Consider the following 23,440-nt stretch of genomic DNA (forward strand, 5'->3'; position numbering starts at 1 on the left):
AGGGCACATAATTCTGTCAAAATGCCAGTCAGAGTTACATAACTTTGCCTGCACAGTCCCCTTATGATAGTTAGTAAGTGTTGCAAGTATTAAAGCAATAGCTTTTATACTTAAGGAATAAAATGGACCTAAACACAAAACTTAACCAAAATTTTCAATTGTCAAGTATACTAAGGGAACATTATTCTGTCAAAATGCAAGCCAGAGTTATCTAACTTTGCCTGCCCAGTCCCCTTATGACAGCAAATAAGTGTACCAAGTTTGAATGCAATAGCATTGATACTTTATGAGAAAAGTGGACCTAAACGCAAAACTTAACCGGACGCCGACGCCGACAACGACGCCGACGCCAAGGTGATGACAATAGCTCATTAAAAAAAAATGAAATAGATGAGCTAAAAATAAAGCTGAAAATGACGCAGAAAGACTTGTGACCGGACTGGTTAATACCGACCCGTGGCCGGAAGCATTAGTCAAGGATGGGTGGAGAAAGAAATCACAGCAAGCCTTTCCCACTCCCTTCAGACTTGAAAGTTGGTAGAATAGGAAAGTGTTGAACACTTTTAAGATTATGACCTATCTACAGTAGCCTCTTTCTTAAACCAATAAAAGACGACTTTAAAATCCTGGAGAATAAAGGTCGTAAAGTCATCGATTTGTGAAGTACAGAAGTATGAATGAAAATGGTACCTCCGGCATCAGAGGTGTGGTGGCAGAGTAGGTGAAAACCCTAGGAGTAACCTTAGGGAGATCCACCCTTGCCGGTAGAAGGCTTGGAAGTCTTCAAATCTGGCTTGGTTAAGCCCTTTATTTCAAGAATCCTAACCAGACAAATTTCGATAGGAATGCAACCAGTTATAGCAAGAAGGCCTGTTAGAGCCAGAAGTGTAATAGAAGAAGAACTTTAAGAGGAAAAATATCTTCTTTCTTATAACTGTCTCGAACAAGGGAATCTTAAAGATGAAAACAGAGGATGAGGTCCCTCCAGATCCTTAGCATCTAAGATCTGAGTTTGATAGCTCCCAAGCCATCTACAAGACTGTGGCCGCCATGCAGTCAAGCTGGTAGGCAATCCTTTGTATCAGCCCTCTCTGAGTTGCCAAACTCTCCAACATGGAATAAATAACTGAGATAGTAGTAGACACAACTGGCATAGGAAACGAAAGTATGATAATGTCAGAAATCTGACCCAGCAGGTTGGAAGAATCCAAATTGTCAGTCGGGTTAGGTACAGGGGATTGGGACTTGTAGCTTTTACCGCCATCAAGCGGTTTAGGCTTAGTCATGTCCTAAGGGAATTTCAATGACGATGGAGCAGGATTATTGTTGATTCCAGTAACTTGAAAACATGCACTGTCGTAGAAGCAATAGAAAAGCAGAAGTCAACACTAAACATGGTCTTGCTAATCCTGCTAGAGTCACTTATGTGGCCCAACTGTTCCATGACAGTAACTGCGAAGTCTGTAGCCAATAGGTAAAGGCGGGTTAAAAATTCATACTTAGGGTCTTGAACATAAATTATAGATCTGATTAATAGAGGTCAAATAGTAATGTTCGACCTCAATGTTAGACTTCGAGCCCGGTTCGGCCAAATCATCTGCAAGACCAGTGGTCTGCATGTAGCCGGCTGAGATAGAAGTAGGAATACATGTAGAGGTACCGGTATTTCATAATCTTTTAGTATATGTAGTTCATATCCAGCACAAGAATGGATTAGCTGGGGAGGAAAGTCAACCATAGACCAAGTCAGCGGAGATGATTTGGAAACCAACGGTCGCCAGCAGAACATCAGTATTGAAAGGCACAAAGTGTCCTAGAGATTGTTGAATCTATCAAGTATTGGATTCGATGGGGTCAGAGCCAGGGGTATACAACTAGGTAACGTAGAAGATACCCGTGGGGCTATATAATATGACCGATTAAAACACAGGGTAATACCGGTGATTGGTAACTGGTGACCGTACCGGACCAATTACAGACCGGTGACTGTTGCCAGGTGAACGGACAAGTCATAATATGACCAGTGACTTTACCGGTTAAAGACCGAAATATGGTGGACTCCATATGGTCTGACATCAATGCTGAGAACTGCTCAGAAAAGAAGAGCAAGCCAAATGTCCAATCCAATGGCGATGAAACATCATTAAAGTAGGCAACAATGAGTCATTCCATGATGAAGAAAAGGGGGAAAAATAGTCTGATGATGATGAACGACTACTTGTTCTGACTGGTGACCAGACCGGTCATAATATGACTGCATCAGAATGAAAATATCTGGTGAAGAAAAGAGTGACCATCCACCAAGTCAACTAACAGATAATGTTAACCGGACAACAATGGTAGATTATCAGTATTGATAGGCACAAAGTGTCCAAAAAAATTCTGATTTCATAATTATTAGGATTTGATAGTATAGCAGCAGGGGTTACACAACTAGTCAACGTAGAAAATACCCGTGGTGCTAACAATGTAGTCATAGTGGCGAGATGAACAACTTATCTCGAAGCCTGAAAGTTAATCAAACTAGTGTTCGTAGGCAAATAAGGTTCGGTGACTGCAAAATGTATGGATGCCATAGGAACCGGCGATATGACCAGTAGGTACATGAACAAGGAGTGGCGATGTCCCATATCCCTGCGATGCCACGATCTTGTTCAGCTACGCTGGAAATAAGGTCTCCTAAAGTAGCGTCTCCTTGAGCGTTGATGTGATCGCTTACGAGCGTATCGACGCAGAGAACTGCTCAATAAAGGAAGGCGTGTCCGATGTTTATCCTGTTGTGCTAAATAAAGGAGAGGCATGTCCGATGTCTATCCTATTGTATCAATGGTGGCAGCTCGATGACGATGATGAGTCTTTCGACAAAGAAGAAGAAGAATAGTCGGATGATGATGAACAACTTCTTCTGATCGGTGACCGGACCGGTCAATGACCGGTGTCCGGTGTTACCGGACTGGTCAATGAATGGTGACCAGACCGGTCAATGACTGGTGACAGGTGTGACCAAGGACTGGACTGGTCAATGACCGGTGACTGGTGTGACCGGTGACCAGACCGGTCAATGACCATTGACCGGTGAATGGACTTGTCAATGACCGGTGACCAGTGAACGGACCCGTTATATAATTACCAGTAACGTCACCGGGTAAAGACCATAGTATGGCGGGTGCCATATGATCAGACGTCAATCGATGCAGAGCGAAAGCTCCGTGATCAACGTCCTCCAGCAAAGACCGACGTATGGCGGGAGCCATATGGTCTGACGTCAACCATCTGACAGCATTAGCTCGTTTCGGTCAATGTCTTGCTAGGTTGGCCAAAGACCGACGTATGGCCGGAGCCATATTGTCTGACGTCAACCGACTGCCAGCATAAAGTCCGTTTCGGTCAACGTCTTGGCCAATGTCCGTTGTAAACAGCATCTTCTCAACTTTTGTATCTGTGACCATCATGTAGTCAATATATGAAAAACAAGAGCAAATCATATTCAACAATAAACTGATCATAGACCAGATTATCATACGGCACATAAAATTATTATTTGCCTATAATGAATATAATTAACAATCTCTCAGTTATTTTTGTAAAAGAGAAAGTCAAGTGTACGTATAATACCACTCCCATTGAGCATCAATTAAACAAAAATTTAATTCAAAACAGATGAAAAATGAAATGACCATCAATTAGTGTTCATATGGAACGTTGAAATCAGTATTGAACACAATGGCAAATGATAAACAATATGTCAATAAATTAGAAAAACAAGCTTTGCACGATCTCGTAACAAGCATGGCTTACCTTTACAAATCAAACAAAAGTCCATTAAATCCACATAAAATAATCCTAATGAATAGAAGAAAGATAAATAACACAATTTATCTATTTAAAATCCCATTCAACCAAAAATTAAATAAAAAAACAATTTTCAATTTAGAGCCATGAAAAGGCATGAATACACCTGGTCGATCCAGAAAGAATATTGATGGCTGGTTACTGGTTTTTGCCTGGGTTGCATTGCACTATGTTTAACATAGACTATAATTTCAGTATAGAGGTGGCCGGTTTTCAGCTTGATTAAATTTCCAGAAGAGTTAACCCCCCTTGGAAAGGTACTACCTATTAGATAGCAGGTAACGTATTTATGATTAAAATGTATGCAATAATTCAATTTAAGCCCTGTAAGTTTTAAATCATTGGCCCACTTTAATTTGGTAAATGTCAAGATCAAAATGAGGTCATTAGATGTAAATGCATACATGCCATAATTTTTTAGGTCCAAAGCGGGACATTCCATAAAAAATTTCGGGACATTTGACCAAAAAGCAGGACACCTAAAACGATCTATCATTCCACCTTTACTATAGTCAGTATTGAGTATAGTACTAACAAAAACTCTTGATACTTTTATTCAAGACATAAAACATCTGATATGAAGCATGAAATCTAAAACATAACAATAACAGTTTTATTAAATAAGACAATAGCAAACAACGAAGATAATATTCATCTGTTTAAGAGTACAAAATCTAGAACATTACGACAACAATACTCATTATATTAATTTCAATGGCAAACTTTAACGCAGGGGAGGCTATCCAGTTGACTGAAAGTACGGGTTACAGTACACTATCTACCGAACAGTTACATCAGTTACACACGGAATGCACGGCCGTACACATTTCCGTATTTTGTTTTCTTCCTATATACACAGATTAAACTGAATTGTGAATTGTCAGGCGCTGTAATGGGGTATTGTCAAACTGTCATTAATAACAACACGTTGTTTTTATTACAATAACACAAGACAAGATGGGTAACTCTTTTACTGTTTGTTGCGATGTTTTTTTAAGCATGTGTCCATGCGCAGTTTGTTACTTGTCAATTGTCGCGGCTTAATTGGAGTAGGGTCAAACTGTCATGCATAGCACCTCGTTGTTTTTAGCTTAATTGGAGTAGGGTCAAACTGTCATGCATAGCACCTCGTTGTTTTTATTACAATTACACTAGACAGGATGGGTATCACTTATTGGACTGTTTGTTGCGATTTTGGTATATTGCACATTCGGAATATCCCGCTATATTGGAACTAAACATTGAATGTAAAAGACTCATTTATGACGTAGCGTTAATTTTACAAAACAATTGTTTTTTAAACCGTTTCAAACAAATACAAAATAAACACATTTTCAACATTTATTTTATTATAATAAAACTATCGATAGCAATAAGCGACCACTATCTTGAAGACCACCATGGTGTGAATGCCTGATGAAATCAATAATTAGCCGATAAATCGCTGATAAGGTGTCATAAACAACACTGGTACACACGATAAGTAGAATCGGATTGTTAATTGGGGGGCAATAAAGGGATTAGCGGTGTTAAGTGTTAGCGAAACAGAGCTTGAATAGCGAATTTTATTGGGAACCTATACACCTTACATCGTTTTTTACGAATGTCGGGACAAATCGTCTCATGGCGGGACGGCGGGACAAAGGGCCCAAAAGCGGGACTGTCCCGCCGAGATCGGGACGTATGGCATGTATGGTAAATGCATTTAGTGTTGTATGAAAGTATCAAACATTTAAAATAAATTAAGCATTGATGGTCAATTTTTCAGTTAACCAAGAATTTTGACCTTCTAAATTATTCAAAGGCAACAAGTATTTTAATGTCAAGGACAAGATCAGGCAAGTGGATGTGGCAGTAAGGATTGTGTTCACAGACAACATCTTTGCAAGTATCCGAGCTTTTTAGGAAGCTATTTTAGATGTTTAATGTAACCCGTCCTTATGGGTTAATCTGGTACGGATAGACGGACATACTGACAAATGAATGCACAAACAGACAGGCAAATCACTTTATTGGTTGATGCAAGGGACATACAAATCAATGTATAACATACAATTAAACAATAACATGTTAAAGAGTAAGTAAATGAGTGATCTAAATTTATGTAAATGACTAAAAAAAGCAAACACAGACAATTTTAAACTGTAAAATAATTTGATGGATTCATGCTTAAACAATATTCATATATTTGTATCTTGTACTAAATCACTATCGGATTTATGCATGTGCAAAAAAGCATCATTCCGAATTAGCCTGTGTCCCCATAAGGTAGTCAGGAAAAGCTCTTTTAACTTTAAGACAACTTTTCATTTGAAGGAAGTCTCTTCTAAATAAAATTCCAGTCTAAACAAAAAGTGTCAACCCTGAAAAGCCTGTGTGGAATGCACTGGCTTTTCTGGAATGATACTATGCCCATGTATTAAACCCTGTTCTCTTCAAGTGAAGATCATATATAACCTATCAAAGGGCTACATACCACTATAGTCATCTCCAGCATTTGGTATCTTGGTGTAGTAGGACGTGGCAAAGTCAAGGAGATCTGCATCAGTAGAAAACAACTGCAGAATGTCCGTCTGAACACCAATCGTCTCAAAGATTTTTACATAGTAGTCGCTCTTGGAGAACCTCGGAGGATTGTCGTTCACATCACGCAAGATAACTTGCACCTTAAATTGTTAAACATGCAAATGACAAAATCCTGAAGATTGTCGTTCACATCATGCAAGGTAACTTGCACCTTAAATTGTTAAACATGCAAATGACAAAATTCATTTGAATTTAATGAACAATGAATTAATGATCGATGGCTTATTTGTAAACATTTAACTCGTATTGACACCAACATTATGAGGAACTCAGCATATAACAGTCTAAATCAAAATGGCTTTGTTTTATGACACTAGATACTAGAAACTAGATTATCATTTTAACTAGTTGATGCTACCCTATGATGACATACATTATCATTTAAAATGTTTGAAAACTCACTGAAGCAGACTGACATGACAATAGGGATATGTCTACCCTAAAGGGATACTGCATACATAATTTAATACAAGAGCACCGCCTTGCGAGTGCAGACCACTCATCTATTTTTCTTTTTAAAGGTGTAGGGACCTATCTCAATTTCAATCACAAAGGTGGGAAGGGTGGAGTAGAGAGGGGTTTATAGTGTGTGGGGGGGTGTGGTCATTTATTGCATTATCTTCAAAAAATGCAAAAAAAATGCAATTTTTTATGTTTTTTTTGGGGGGGGGGATTCTTGGGTGGGATATGGTTGGACGGTAGTTCAAAAACAAAATAATAAAAATAAATATTGTGTTTTTTAACAATGTTTGAAAAAAAAACAAGAGATGTGTTTGTCAGAAACACAATGTCCCCTACTGCGCCGCTTTGAATTTTTTTTTTATTATTATTTTTTTACCTTTGACCTTGAAGGATGACCTTGACCTTGAACTTCCACCACTCAAAATGTGCAGCTTTATGAGAAGGCCACTTTGAGATACAATTGTTTTGACCATTGACCTTGAAGGATGACCTTGACCTTCAAGGATGACCTTGACCTTCAAGGATGACCTTGACCTTGAACTTCCACCACTCAAATGTGCAGCTTCATAAGAACGTTGCTTTGATTATTTTTTTAATTTGACCTTGAAGGATGACCTTGACCTTGAACTTCCACCACTCAAAATGTGCAGCTTCATGAAATACACATGCATTCCAAATATCAAGTTGCTATCTTCAATATAAAAAAAGTTATGGCCAATGTTAAAGTTTTCGGACAGACAGACGCCATATATTTGACATTTGACCTTGATGGATAACCTTCACCTTCACCTTTCACCACTCAAAATGTTCAACTCCATGAGATACACATGCATGCCTAATATCAAGTTGCTATCTTCAATATTGAAATAGTTATGGCCAATGTTAAAGTTTTCAGACGGACAGACACCATAAACTTGACATTTGACCTTGAAGGATGACCTTGACCTTTCACCTCAAAAAATGTGCAGCTCCAAGTGATACACATGCATGTCAAATATCAAGTTGCTATCTTAAAAAATGAAAAAGTTATGGCCAATGTTAATTTTTTTTCGGACGGACAGACAGACTGACTGACATACTGACGGACAGTTCAACTGCTATATGCCACCCTACCGGCGGCATAAAAATTATTTTTTTGGTGTGAGGGTGTGGTGATCATTTATTAGATGATCTTTAATTTAAAAAAAAATAATGAGGGGGGAATGAGGGGGGATTCGGGGGGCGTAGGGGATGGTTTGGACGGAGTCAATTGTGGTATGTCAGGTAAGAGTTGTTTTGTCAAAGTTTCAATTGAATCTAATCATAAATAAAGAAGTTATGGCAATTTTAGCATAATTTAATAATTTGACCTTGAGAGTCAAGGTCATTCAAAGGTCAAGGTAAAATTCAACTTGCCAGGTACAGTACCCTCATGATAGCATGAAAGTATTTAAAGTTTAAAAGCAATACTTGATACTTTAGAAGTAAAGTGGATCTAAACACAAAATGTAACCATAATTTATATTCAAAGTTACTAAGTCAAAAGGCCATAATTCCGTTAAAATGACAACCAGAGTTATGCAACTTGTCCTTTACTGTCCCCTAATGATAGTTTGCAATGTTCCAAGTATGAAAGCAATATCTATGATACTTTAGGGGTAAAGTGGACCAAAACACAAAAACTTAACCAAATTTTCAAATATAAAGGGCCCATAATTCCGTCAAAATGCCAGTCAGAGTTACATCACTTTGCCTGCACAGTCCCCTTATGATAGTTAGTAAGTGTTGTAAGTATGAAAGCAATGGCTTTGATACTTTAGGAAAAAAGTGGACCTAAACACAAAACTTAACCAAATTTTCAATTTTCTAAGTATAAAAAAGGGCATATAATTCTGTCAAAATGCAAGCCAGAATTATATAACCTCGCCTGCCCAGTCCCCTCATGATAGTTAGTAAGTGTACCAAGTTTGAATGCAATAGCATTGATACTTTATGAGAAAAGTGTACCTAAACGCAAAACTTAACCGGACGCCGACGCCGACGCCGACACCTATGCCAAGGTGATGACAATAGCTCTTTTTTTTTCCAAAAAATAGATGAGCTAAAAAATCAAACATTAGTTCCTGTGATCTGACACAGAATATAACAATCATTAGAACATACAAATCTTTTGAAAATGTTTTATTTTTTATCAAAGGGTAATCCCTGACAAATTTTTTTTGCTGAAAAAACAACTACCATGCTGGTACACGTACCGTTGCGACCCGCTGACGCTGGTTGCCTGGGGCGTTGTTAGGGTTGTTGTCAGGGTTGTCAACCGCGATCACCTGAGTAAGAATGCGGGGATTCTGTTCCCTATCCAGGACAGCATTGTTGATAAGTCGAACAAATATTTGACCCTGTAACCAGGACACATTCTTATGTTTTAATAAAAATTCAGATTACTTTCAAAGTACATATTATTTATGTAAAGTATTATACAAATCAATTTGTTCAGATTATATGTAAATTCATCAGTAAATTAGTTTATTCCTGTTTCTTTGATGAAAATGGTGTCAACCTGGCAATCAGACGGTCATGGGTCTAAGACCTCAGAAGACACCAAGTACTGGTTTAACCCAGGAAATGGACTCAAGGAACCAGGGTGTTTTTATAAACCTTAGGCTTGGATGCAATCAAGTTCAAAATAAATAGGTTTAAACTCATACATTGCTTAAACTCATACATTGCTTTAGAAACAGTACTCTAATATATGAACTTACGGTCAAACTATCCACGTCAAACCTATCATCGTTGAACATGAAGTATCGTACAACATTGAAACCATTCGCGTCTGGGCGATCACTGTCTTTAGCGAAGGTTTCAACAACTAATGTCCCATTTGGTGAGTTCTCGTCTATCACTGCAGAGTATACATTCTGAAAAAAATATTAAGTGTAAAATAGACTTTAAAATGAGCTAATGAATGTGTATTCAAGCTGATCACTATTATAGATACTTAACAAGTGCTTTGTTGCAGACAAAACAGCTGGCCCCTTCCCTTCTGGGTTAACATGGTATTATGAACAGGATGGCAATAAGTTTCATCAAAAGTATTTATTAGCTATGGTAAGGATCCAGATTTTAATTGTCAATTATTTCTTTAACTTTTAGCACTCTATCTATATACCAAGTGTCATTGCCATTGCTTAAGTACATTTTGAGTTGTCACAGGATCTAGATGTTAGTTTTTCAATTATTTATATAACCATAGCAACCACAATTAACATTTATGATAAATATTACCAGTTTTGGTAAAGTGCCACAAACTCTTTTGACAAAGAGATTAAATGTGAAACATAATTGACATTCTTACTACTTGAAAATATTTATCTGTTAAGAAGACCTAATTTTATCAGATTTTAAGAATTTAATTACTAGTAATAATTGTAATATGTGTACCAGGTTTTAGAGCACAGGCTTATTTTTTTTAACTTGGTTAACAACACATACAGCAGTGTATAACCCATGTAACTAATATCTATTAAACAGGAATTCATACTATACCTTGATTAAATTTATTATTTAAATTAGAATTCAATACGAAACAAGATATGTGTTTGTAAGAAACACTATGTCCCCTTTTGCGCGGCTTTGAAGCTATATATTTGACCTTTGACCTTGACCTTGTCCTTTCACCACTCAAAATGTGCAGCTCCATGAGATAAACATACATGCCAAATATCAAGTTGCTATCTTCAATATTGCAAAAGTTATTGCAAAATGTTAAAGTTTGACCAAACAAACCAACCAACAAACCAACAGACAGGGCAAAAACAATATGTCCCCCACTATAGTGGTGGGGGACATAAAAAAACATACTCTTCAATGTGTTTAAGGTACTCACAACTGGATTTTGAGTTTGCTGAAAAAAAGAAAATCTTCCATGAATATTTACCACAATGTTTTGTATAAACAACAACATGAATGAACACATTCATACAGTTAAGACTAAAAGCAACTAGTGCTTTGTCACAGACGTGACGAATACCCCCACATGCTGCATTGACACATAATATTTTGCATGTTGTCTTCGCAAAAAACAGCGAACACCATGCTCAATTTTTAAAACGCACTTAGTGACCCCTTGACCTAGTTTTTGACACAGAAAGGCCCATGTTCTAACTTGGCCTTAAGATCATCTCCATAAAACTTCTGACCAAGTTTGGTGAAGATCGGATGTAAACTACTTGAATTAGAGAGCGGTCACCATGCTGAATGTAAACAAGAGCACCGCCTTGCGGGTGCGGACCGCTCATCTATTTTTCTTTTTTAAGGTGTAGGGACCTATCTCAATTTCAATCACAAAGGAGGGAGGGGTGGAGTGGAGAGGGGTGTATAATGTGGGGGTGTGGTCATTTATTACATTATCTTCCAAAAATGCAAAAAAAATGCAAAAAAAAAAAACAAGGGACAAAATTGTCACAAAACCAGGTTTTCATTGTGAAAAAAAAATCTGATAAAGGGAGAAAACTCAAACTGAACTTTTGAAATGAACAAACAAAATTAACCCCCTTTGTAAGTTTGTTTTAAAAAAAAATCTATTGTTAGTCGTCGAGAACTTGACATTAGAGATATTGACGTGATTCTTTCGTGCGACACACCGTCCCATGATGGTGAACAAATGTGCCAAATGATTTTAAAATCTCACAATGAATGACATAGTTATGGCCAGGACAAGCTCATTTATGGCCATTTTTGACCTTTGAACTCAAAGTGTGACCTTGACCTTGGAGATATCGACGTAATTATTTCGCGCGACACACCGTCCAATTATGGTGAACAAATGTGCTAAATGATTTAAAATTCTGACAATGAACGACATAGTTATGGCCCGGACAAGCTTGTTCCGCCCGCCCGCCAGCCAGCCAGCCAGCCCGCCCACATTCGCCAATCTAATAACCAGTTTTTTCCTTCGGAAAACCTGGTTAAAAATAGGGGAGGGGGATTCTTGGACGGTAACAAGAGATGTGTTTGTCAGAAACACAATGCCCCCTATCGGGCCGCTTTAAAAAAAAAAAAATAAAATTTTTAACTTTTGACCTTGAAGGATGACCTTGACCTTGAACTTCCACCAGTCAAAATGTGCAGCTTTATGAGAACGCCACTTTGAAATATTTTTTTGACCTTTGACTTTGAAATATAACCTTGACCTAGAAGGATGACCTTGACCTTGAACTTGAACCACTCAAAATATGCAGCTTCATGAAAACGCCGCTTTGAAATTAAAAAAAAAAATTGACCTTGAAGGATGACCTTGACCTTGAACTTCCACCACTCAAAATGTTTTATTTTTATTTTTTTTGACCTTGAAGGATGACCTTGACCTTGAACTTCCACCACTCAAAACGTGCAGCTTCATGATAACGCTGCTTTGAATTTTTTTAAATTTTGTTTTGACCTTTGACATTGAAGGATGGCCTAGACCTTGAACTTCCACCACTCAAAATGTGCAGATTCATGATAACGCCGCTTTGAAATTATTTTTTTTACCCTTGACCTTGAGGATGACCGTGACTTTGAAGAATGACCTTGAACTTCCACCACTCAAAATGTGCAGCTTCATGAATACGCCGCTTTGAATTTTTATTATTTTTTGGACCTTTGACCTTGAAGGATGACCTTGACCTTGAACTTCCACCACTCAAAATGTGCAGCTTCATGAGAACGCCGCTTAGAATTTTTAATTTTTTTTTTTACCTTGAAGGATGACCTTGACCTTGAACTTCCAGCACTCAAAATGTGCAGCTTCATGAGATACACATGCATGCCAAATATCAAGTTGCTATCTTCAATATTAAAAAAATGATGGCCAATGTAAAAGTTTTCGGACGGACAAACGCCATATATTTGACATTTGACCTTGAAGGATGACCTTGACCTTCACCACTCAAAATGTTCAGCTCTATGAGATACACATGCATGCCAAATATCAAGTTGCTATCTTCAATATTGAAAAAGTTATGGCCAATGTTAAAGTTTTGGACGGACAGACACCATAAATTTGACATTTGACCTTGAAGGATGACCTTGACCTTTCACCACTCAAAATGTGCAGCTCCATGAGATACACATGCATGCCAAATATCAAGTTGCTATCTTCAAAAGTGAAAAATTGATGGCCAATGTTAAAGTCTTTTTCGGACGGACGGACAGACTGTCTGACATACTGACGGACAGTTCAACTGCTATATGCCACCCTACTGGGGGCATAAAAAAAAATTTGGGGAGTGGGGGGGTATAGTGTGAGGGTCATTTATTAGATGATCTTTAATTAAAAACAAGAGCACCGCCTTGCGGGTGCAGACCGCTCATTTATTTTCTTTTTAAAGGTGAAGGGCCTCTCATTTTCAATCACAAAGGAGGGAGGGGTGGAGTGAAGAGTGGTGTATAGTGTGGGGGTGTGGACATTTATTACATTATCTTCCAAAAATGCAAAAAAAATGCACACACAAAAAATTGGGGGGGGGGAGGTGGTGGGGGGGGATTCTTTGGTGCGATGGTTGGACGGTATTTCAAACTAATAATAAAAATAAATATTTGTGTTTTTTTAACCGTTTCAAAAAAAATAAATTGGGGGGGGGGGGTGAGGTGGGGGGGGGGGGGGTATAGTGTGAGGGTTTGGTGGTTATTCGTGAGATGATCTTAAAAAAAAAAAAAAAAAAAAAATAGGGGGGGGGGATTCGGGTGGGGGGAGGGGGGGGTGGGGGGGATTCTTGGGTGCTATGGTTGGACGGTATTTCAAACATAAAATAATATAAATAAATAGTTGTGTTTTTTAACCGTTTAAAAAAATATTTGGGGGGGTGGGGTCGGGGGGTATAGTGTGAGGGTGTGGTGGTCATTTGTGAGATGATCTTAAAAAAAATAAAAAAATAAAAAAATTAAAAGTAGGGGGGGGGATTCGGGGAGGGGGGCACGGGGGATGGTTTGGGTGGGGTCTATTGTGGTATGTCAGGTAAGAGTAGTTTTGTCAAAGTATCAATCAAATCTAATCATAAATAAAGAAGTTATGGCAATTTTAGCAAAATTTAATAATTTGACCTTGAGAGTCAAGGTCATTCAAAGGTCAAGGTAAAATTCAACTTGCCAGGTACAGTAACCTCATGATAGCATGAAAGTATTTGAAGTTTAAAAGCAATAGCCTTGATACTTAAGAAGTAAAGTGGATCGAAACACAAAATTTAACCATATATTCAAAGTCAAAAAAGGGCCATAATTCCATAAAAATGACATCCAGAGTTGTGCAACTTGTCCTTTTACTGTACCCTTATGATAGTTTGCGAGTGTTCCAAGTATGAAAGCAATATCTATGATACTTTAGGGGTAAAGTGGACCAAAACACAAAACTTAACCAAACTTTCAATTTTCTAAGTATAAAGGGCCCATAATTTCGTCCAAATGCCAGTCAGAGTTACATAACTTTGCCGGCACAGTCCCCTTATGATAGTTAATAAGTGTTGCAATTATGAAAGCAATAGCTTTGATACTGTAGGAATAAAGTGGACCTAAACACAAAACTTAACAAAATTTTCAATTTTCTAAGTATAAAAAGGGCACATAATTCTGTCAAAATGCCAGTCAGAGTTGCATTACTTTGCCTGCACAGTCCCCTTATGATAGTTAGTAAGTGTTGCAAGTATGAAAGCAATAGCTTTGATACTTAAGGAATAAAATGGACCTAAACACAAAACTTAACCAAAATTTTCAATTTTCTAAGTATAAAAAGGGCACATAATTCTGTCAAAATGCACGCCAGAGTTATCTAACTTTGCCTGCCCAGTCCCCTCATGATAGTAAGTAAGTGTACCAAGTTTGAATGCAATAGCATTGATACTTTCTGAAAACAGTAGACCTAAACGCAAAACTTAACAATTTTTTTCAATTTTCTAAGTATAAAAAGGGCACATAATTCAGTCAAAATGCACGCCAGAGTTATCTAACTTTGCCTGCCCAGTCCCCTCATGATAGTAAGTAAGTGTACCAAGTTTGAATGCAATAGCATTGATGCTTTCTGAGAAAAGTGGACCTAAACACAAAACTTAACCGGACGCCGACGCCGACGCCAAGGTGATGACAATAGCTCATAATTTTTTTTCAAAAAATAGATGAGCTAAAAAACGCACTAATTGACCCTGTGACCTAGTTTTAGGCCCGTAATGGCTCATGTTCAAACTTGTCCAAGAGATCATTTAGATAAAACTTGTGACCAAGTTTGGTGAGGATTGGATGAAAACTACTTGAATTAGAAAGCGGACAACATGGTGAGGTTTAAAACGCACTAATATACCCTGTGACCTAGTTTTTGACCCGGCATGACCCATATTCAAACTTGGCCTAGACATCATCTAGATACAACTTCTGACCAAGTTTGGTGAAGATTGGATGAACACTACTTAAATTGAGAGCGGACAACATTGTGATGTTTAAAACGCACTAAGTGACCCGTGACCTTGTTTTTGACCGGCATGACCCATATTCAAACTTGCCCTAGACATTATCAAGATACAACTTCTGACCAATTTTGGTGAAGATTGGATAAAAACTACTTGAATAAGAGAGCAGCTTTAAAACAAATTTTTAAATAAAATTCATTTTAATTATTAAATACTTACCTGTTATTGTATGCTTATACTTTCCAAGGGGAAATAACTCATCCGGAATTTTAACTGGGAATCCGCCACCTCAATACCGTTACACAGGCCAGGTTAAACATAGTGCAATGCAACCTAGCCAAAAATCGGTAACCAACCCTCAATATTCTTTCAATATATATACAAAAATATTAATCGAAAAGCGGGGTGGGAGGTGGCACTTACCGATAACAGGTAAGTATTTAATAATTAAAATGAATTTTATTTAAAAAATTTGTTTTAATGTCATAAATACTGACCTGTTATCGTATGCTGATTTTGCAGCTGCGGTGGGAAGGTTCGTATATATTTTCCCAACACAGTAGAACCCATAAACAGGGTTATCAGCTAATGATATCAAGTAATCTTCGTTAAAACGGTATTAATTATGACTTCTCGGACAGAGTAATATGTCTATGTCGTAAAGAAGACACTACCGTTAGTGAAACCACAACAAGCCCAAACATATACAAATTGTATTGTTGGCACTTCAGAAAAACGAAGATAAAAAGATGACAAAGGTGGTCGGATTCCTCCAGTAATTTACAGCTTAGAGCACGTCAAAAAGTGGGGTGTGATTAATATATGCCCACAAAACAGACAGAGCTCTTAATTCATGCAGTCAGATCCTAAAAAGGAATGAATCCTTAGATAGGATAAGAGTAACTTTCCTTAGTCGAGGTCTAACCCCGAGAAATAGAAGCCGCAGACACATCTCCCCCCCCCTTTTTGGGGGAAATGAAGAGTGTCTTTTGAGAACCTCGAATGGACTTCCGACTGACACTGCTGAGATAGAACTTCAAAGCCCTGATTGCCCAAAGAAGTTTATCCTCATCTTCATGACTACCAGTTTAAGAAAAACTTGGAAACTTGAAGGTAGAAGCCATATAGAGGACTTGATATTAAGCAAGGAATCCTGGCTGACACAACAAAGTGAAAACGACAATAGATCCAACTGGAATTGGTCGTATTCAACAGAAAAAGCATGAATTTCACTTCTCCGTATGGTAAAAGCCATAATAAGAAGGAAAACCGTCTTAAAATTATATTGGAACTGTTAATAAGCCTGATGAAAAAGGTTCATAGGGAGCTCATTAAGCATCCCAACATGTAACACAAGTCAAAACCGCTTAATAAGGTAAAGGAACGAAAAACATGTTGACGTTCCATAGTTTGGATCAGTTCCAAAATAGGTAAGACAGCACAGAGTTGCGATGACTTACACAAAACAAGGTATACGAAAGCATAATCTCTATCCTTTGATTAAGAAAAGAACACATTTCTTATCATCAAGAAAAAGATGAGAAAAACCTCTATGTATCTAGCAGAGTGATTAAGGTAATAACTATGCTCTCGAATACCCAGTCAAAAATGAATTTCCATAGAACCTTTATACAGTTCTGATGAAATTATCCTTGCACAAGTAACAAGGGTTGAAACTCTAACAGAAAAACGTTCTTCTGTAGAGATAACTAAAAGTTATTAATGGCCAGACATGTAGTGACACATGTTTGGATCAGTAAAAATATGTCTCTCTGAGATATGATATTTTACCTGTGAAGAAGTTTCCTGAAAATAATTGTACAGGAGACTTAAAAGGTCGTAGAACCATTATCCCATGGTTCATTAAGTATATTGCATGAAATTATGGCAAAAACTCAGTTATTGCAAAAACTCACCAAGAAGGCAAGATATTCCAGTTTATGTCAATGGACAGATGTATAACAATCGCACACCCTGCTGGATCGATTTCTGTGAACTGCATTATTGACGTTGTTCAGCATACCGGTATATACTGCGATATACGATCGCATAACGCTAATTACTAGCGTTTGATGATAAACAACATTCTTGATATACTATGTACACCATGCAACTTCCCTGCCGCGCATGCGCAATTACATTATTTGAACCCAACGGAAAAATAATTCGAAAGAAAGAACTGCAGGACAAAATGTCCAACAGGGCGTTGAGACGACCTGGTATGAGTAAGACGATAGAGAAAATTTGTTGTTCTTGCAAAGAACGAATAAGTTCCTGATTTCCAGTTACAAGGAGTGATAATATGATCACCTCCGTGTCTGTAAGTAAACCACAACCGATGTGTGATAGTTGAAACCATCACAAAGGAATCGTGAAAATGTGTTGTAAATGAAAAACAGCTAAAAAGGAATTTTTGCTTTTCAAGATGTAGATGTGCAGGTGATATTCATTAGGATACCACATAATTGAGAAAATCAAGATACGTTGTTCTATGTGATCGTCCATAACCTTCTCTGCTCACATCTGTATAAGATGTAAGGAAGGTTGTGGTAGAATAAACTTTATTCTTGCCAAGATAATCTTCTAGTCTAGACACCACTGAAAAGTGGTAAATAATGACAAAAAGATGGAAATCTGTGTCATTGAATAATCCCGAGATTAATACAATTAACTTAAAAATAAAGCTGAAACGGACTTAAGAAAAGAGGTCTCAGCAGAAGGACCGGTGACCGGACCGGTAAATACCGACCAGTTACCGGAACCATTTGTCAAGGATGGGTGGGCAAAGAAACCACGGCAAGCCGAACTTTCCCACTCCAAACACACTTGAAAATTGGTAGAATAGGACAGTGTTTAACACTTATAAGTTTATGACCTATCTACAGAATATAGCCTCTTCTTGAACCAATAACAGGCGCCTTTAAAATCCTGGATAATACAGGTCGTGAAATCATCGATTTGCGAAGTACGGAAATATGATTGACAGTGGTACCTCCGGAATCGAGGTGTGATGGTAGAAAAAGGTGAAAACCCTAGGAGTAACCTTAAGGGGGTCCACGCTTTCCAGTAGAATGCATGGAAGTCTTAAATTCTGACTTGATTAATCCATTTATTTCAAGACTCCTAACCGGGACGAATTCCGAAAGGAAATACGATCAGTTATAGGAAGACGGGCTGTTATGGCCAGAAGTGTAATAGAAGAATAACTTTAAGATGAGGTCCCTCCAGATCCTAGGATCTAAGATCTGAGTTCAATAGGTCCTAAGCCATCTACAAGACTGTAGCCGCTATGCGGTCAATCTGATAGGCAATCCTATGTATCAGAACTCTTGGTGATTCCAGTAGCTTGAAAATATGCACTGTCGTAGGAGCAATAGAAAAGCAGAAGTCGATACAAAATGTCGTCTTGCTAATCCTGCTAGCGTCATTAATGTGTCCCAACCGTTCCGTGACACTGACTGCAAAGTCTGTAGCCGACAGGTAAAGGCGGTTAAAACAATTCATCCTTCGGGTCTCGAACATAAATTAATAGAGGTCAAATAGTAATGTTCGACCTCAATGCTAGTCTCCGAGCCCACTTCAGCCGATCTATCTGCAAGACCAGTAGTCTGCATGTAGCCGGTTGAGATAGAAGTACAAATAACAGATATAGCATGATTTGGTAACCGTCGCCAGTAAAACATCAGTATTGAAAAACACAAAAAGTCATGTAGATTGTTGAATCCATAAAATATAGTATTTAATACAATCATAGCCAGGGGTATACAACTAGGTAATGTAGACGATACCCGTAATACGAAAAATTGACTGATGAAAACACAGTGGAATACCGGTAATTGGTAACTGGTGACCGAACCGGACCTGTCAATGACCGGTAACTGTAGCCAGGTGAACGGACCAGTCATAATATGACCCGTGACATTACCAGTTAAAGACCGAAAAATGGTGGAATCCATATGGTCTGATATCAATGTCAAGCACTGCTCGGAAAAGAAGATCCTGCCAAAAATCCAATCCGATGGCGATGAGACATCACTTATACTGACCGGTGATCAGTGATCGGTGATATGACCGATGAATGGTGACCGATGTCCGGTGATCGGGACCAGTATAATATAACTGCGTCAGAATGGAAATATCTGGTGCAGAAGAATGACCATCCACGAAGTCATCTGATAATATTAACCGGAAAACAACGGTAGATTATCGGTATTAATAGGCATACGTGTCCTTGTAGTCGTAGTGGAGAAAAGAACAGCTTATCCCAAAGCCTGAAAGTTAAACGAACTAGTGTTCGTATACAACTACGGCTCGGTGACTGCAACATGTGTGGATGCCATAAGAAAAACCATCACACGTGGAATGGAGACATGATATTCCTAAAGGAATAAAATGGAGAACGTCGATATGACCAGTAGGTTTATTAACGCCTACGTGAGAAGTGGCGACATCCATATAACTGCGATGCCAAATATTGTTCGGCTACGGTGGAAATATTGTCTTCTACAATATTGTCTCCGTGAGCATTGACGTGATCGCTTACGAGCGTATCAACGCCGAGAACTGCTAAATGAAGGAGAGGTGTTCGATAACTATCCTGTTCTGCTCAATGAAGTCCGCTGATGTCTACGTGAAGGTTGACGACGTCTGTCGTATGTGGTGTCGAGATGTGGATCGGCTGCGATGAGACCGAGATCTTCTAGAATAACGTCTCCGTGAGTGACGACGTAATCGCTTACGAGAGCCGCGACGATGAGAACTGCTCGACGAAGAAGAGCGTGTCCAATGTCTACTCCTTGATGAAGACGATGTATTCGACGACGAATAGGAGAATAATTCAATGAAGAAGACCGAGTTCTTCTTCTTGACCGGTGACTGGTGTTATCGGTGGCAGGCCTAACTGATGACTGTTGACCGGTGACCGGACCGGTGATCAATGACCGGACCGGATCGGTGACATGACCGGTGACCGGACCGGACCGGTGATCAATGACCGGACCGGACCAGTGACTAGACCGGTGACATGACCGGACCGGTGACCGGACCGGACCCGTGACATGACCGGTGACCGGACCGGTGATCAATGACCTGACCGGACCGGTGACATGACCGGTGACCGGACCGGTGATCAATGACCAAACCGGTGACATGACCGATGACCGGACCGGACCCGTGACCGGACCGGTGACATGACCGGTGACCGGACCGGTGATCAACGACCGGACCGGTGACATGACCGGTGACTGGACCGGACCGGTGACTGGACCGGCCGGTCAGACATCGATCAAATGTCCGTGATCAACGTCCCCGGTGACGTACCGGTCATATCATGACCAGTGTTGTCACCGGATAATGACCCTATGGCGGATACCAAATGGTCCGGCATTGGTCGATGTCCTTGACCAATGCCATCGGGCAAAGACCGGCTGACGGGTGTCGCCATATGGTCTGATGTTGAACGACTGTCTAAGAGACTTAGCATAGTACCGTCGCGATCGTGCCCGATACCCGGTGACTGATACTGCAACTATCATCCATGATCTGCGAAGTCACCGCGTATTTATCCACTCTTGTTTCTGCGACCATTATGTAGTCGAATATATGAAAAACAAGAGCAAAGCATATTCAACCATAAACTGGTCACAGACCAGATTATCATACAGCACATAAAATCATTATTTGACCATAATGAAAATTATAATAATACTGCCGTAGATAATAAATTAAACAAAAGTTTAATTCAAAACAGATGAAAAATAAAATGACGATCAATTAGATTGTCATACGGAACGTTAAAATCATTATTGCACACAATGGCAAATAATAAACAATCTGTCAATAGAAGAACACGCTTTGCACGATCTCGTAACACATTAGAAGAACATGCTTTGATCGTTCTAGCAATGGATTAGAAGAGCATGTTTTGCACGTGGTGGTTCGCGCCTGAAAACACCCAGCATGGTAGAAATAAACCATTGCTAAATTAAAACAAGCATGGCTTACCTTTTACAAATGAAACAAAATCCATTAAATCCACACAAATTAATCCGAATGAGAAATAAAAAGATAAATAACACAATTTATCTATTCAAAACCCCAATCAACCAAGTGAAAAACAATATTTTAATTCAGAGCCGTAAAAGACACGTATATACCTGGTTGATTACGACATATGTTTAACCTGGCCTATGTTACCGTATTGAGGTGGCGGATTCCCAGTTAAAATTCCGGATGAGTTATTTCCCCTTGGAAAGTATAAGCATACGATAGCAGGTCAGTTTTTATGACATTAAAACACACTAAGTGACCCCGTGACCTAGTTTTTGACCCGGCATGGCCCATGTTCAAACTTGACCTACGCATCATCTAGTTACAACTTCTGACCAAGTGTGGTGAAGATCGGATTTAGTCTACTTGAATTAGAGAGCAGACACCATGGTCAATGTGTAAAATGTACTAAGTGACCTTGTGACATAGTTTTTGATCTGGCATGGCCCATGTTTGAACTTGGCCTTCAGATCATCGAGATAAAACTTCTGACCAAGTTTGGTGAAGATCGGATGAAAACTTCTCGAATAAGAGAGAGGACACCATGTTGAATGTTAAAAAATGCACTAAGTGACCCCGTGACCTAGTTTTTGACCCAGCAAGGCCCATGTTCGAACTTGGCCTTAAGATCATCTAGATACAACTTCTGACCAAGTTTGGTGAAGATCGGATGAAAGCTACTTGAATTAGAGAGCTGACAACATGCTGAATGTTTAAAACACACTAAGTGACCCCATGACCTAGTTTTTGACCCGGCAAGGCCCATGTTCAAACTTGGCCTAGACATCATGTAGATACAACTTCTGACAAAGTTTGGTGAAGATCGGATGAAAACTACTTGAATTAGAGAGCGGACACAATGCTGAATATTTAAAACGCACTAAGTGACCCCGTGACCTATTTTTTGACCCGGCAAGGCCCATGTTCGAACTTGGCCTAGACATCATCTAGATACAACTTCTGACCAAGTTTGGTGAAGATCGAATGAAAACTACTTGAATTAAGAGCGGACAACATGCTGAATGTTTAAAACGCACTAAGTGACCCCGTGACCTAGTTTTTTACCTGGCAAGGCCCATGTTCGAACTTGGCTTAGACATCATGTAGATACAACTTCTTACCAAGTTTGGTGAAGATTGGATGAAAACTACTTGAATTAGAGAGCGGACACTTAATATGGACCGACAGACAGACAAACCGACAGACCGACCGACCGACCGACAAGTTCACTCCTATATACCCCACTTAACTTTGTTTGTGGGGGTATAAAAATTGCAATGAAATTATTAGGAATAATATTTACAATCGATCAATAAAAAGTGTATTTGGAATGTTCATTGTAGGTAGATGACGAAAAATCAAATGCATGTCTTTCATTCAAATATAAGCATTTCAAAACCACTAGATTTTACTGTTCATTCATGTACATAATTTCTAGATACACCTTCTTAACCCTTTCCCACTCAGAAGCAAAGTGAAAATGGCTATGTACAGCTCATCAGAAACTAGGGGTTGGAAATGAAGCTATTAAAACTTGAATTTAGTAAGACAAGTCTTTAATTCAATGCATATTTCTAAGGGACTACAAATGCGTCAAAATATGTTATCTAAATGGTCAAGCGTTAATTTAAAAACAAGAGCTGTCCCAAGCTTATTTTAAGTAAAGTGCCCTTGACCTTAACCCTTTGCATGCTGGGAAATTTGTCGTCTGCTAAAATGTTGTCTGCTGAATTTATAAAATTCGCATTTTCTTCGATTTTTTTCAAAGAATACTATCAGAATAGCAAACAGTTTGGATCCTGATGAGACGCCACGTTCTGTGGTGTCTCATCTGGATCCAAACTGTTTTCAAAGGCCTTAAAAATTCGGTTCCCGCATTGTAAGGGTTAATGGTCTTATATGCAACCCCGACTGGATCAGCATGTCAGTTACCTACACACAAAATTTCATAAAAAATATCTCCATCATAACTAAGTTTAACAGAAACTATATCAAGTTTAAGCAACAATGACATTGACCCAGCTTGCCCGAATCAGGCCCTAAAAGCAAGGTCTCCATGTGCGTTTGATTTATCCAAA

General features: G+C 38.8%; 1 protein-coding gene across 2 annotated transcripts in view; it reads right to left on the reverse strand.

The window, feature by feature from the left end:
* LOC127866713 (protocadherin Fat 4-like) overlaps nt 1-23,440 on the reverse strand; it is a 106,936-nt gene that overhangs the window by 28,002 nt on the left and 55,494 nt on the right. For both annotated transcript variants that reach the window (XM_052407458.1, XM_052407459.1), the window contains exons 25-28: nt 10,766-10,783; nt 9,642-9,797; nt 9,135-9,278; nt 6,329-6,518 (exon numbers count right to left, since the gene is read on the reverse strand). In XM_052407458.1, the coding sequence (XP_052263418.1) occupies nt 6,329-6,518; nt 9,135-9,278; nt 9,642-9,797; nt 10,766-10,783 (508 nt within the window). The remainder of the gene's footprint in view (nt 1-6,328; nt 6,519-9,134; nt 9,279-9,641; nt 9,798-10,765; nt 10,784-23,440) is intronic.

This window comes from Dreissena polymorpha, chromosome 2 (genome assembly GCF_020536995.1).
Source record: "Dreissena polymorpha isolate Duluth1 chromosome 2, UMN_Dpol_1.0, whole genome shotgun sequence".
NCBI lineage: Eukaryota > Metazoa > Mollusca > Bivalvia > Myida > Dreissenidae > Dreissena > Dreissena polymorpha.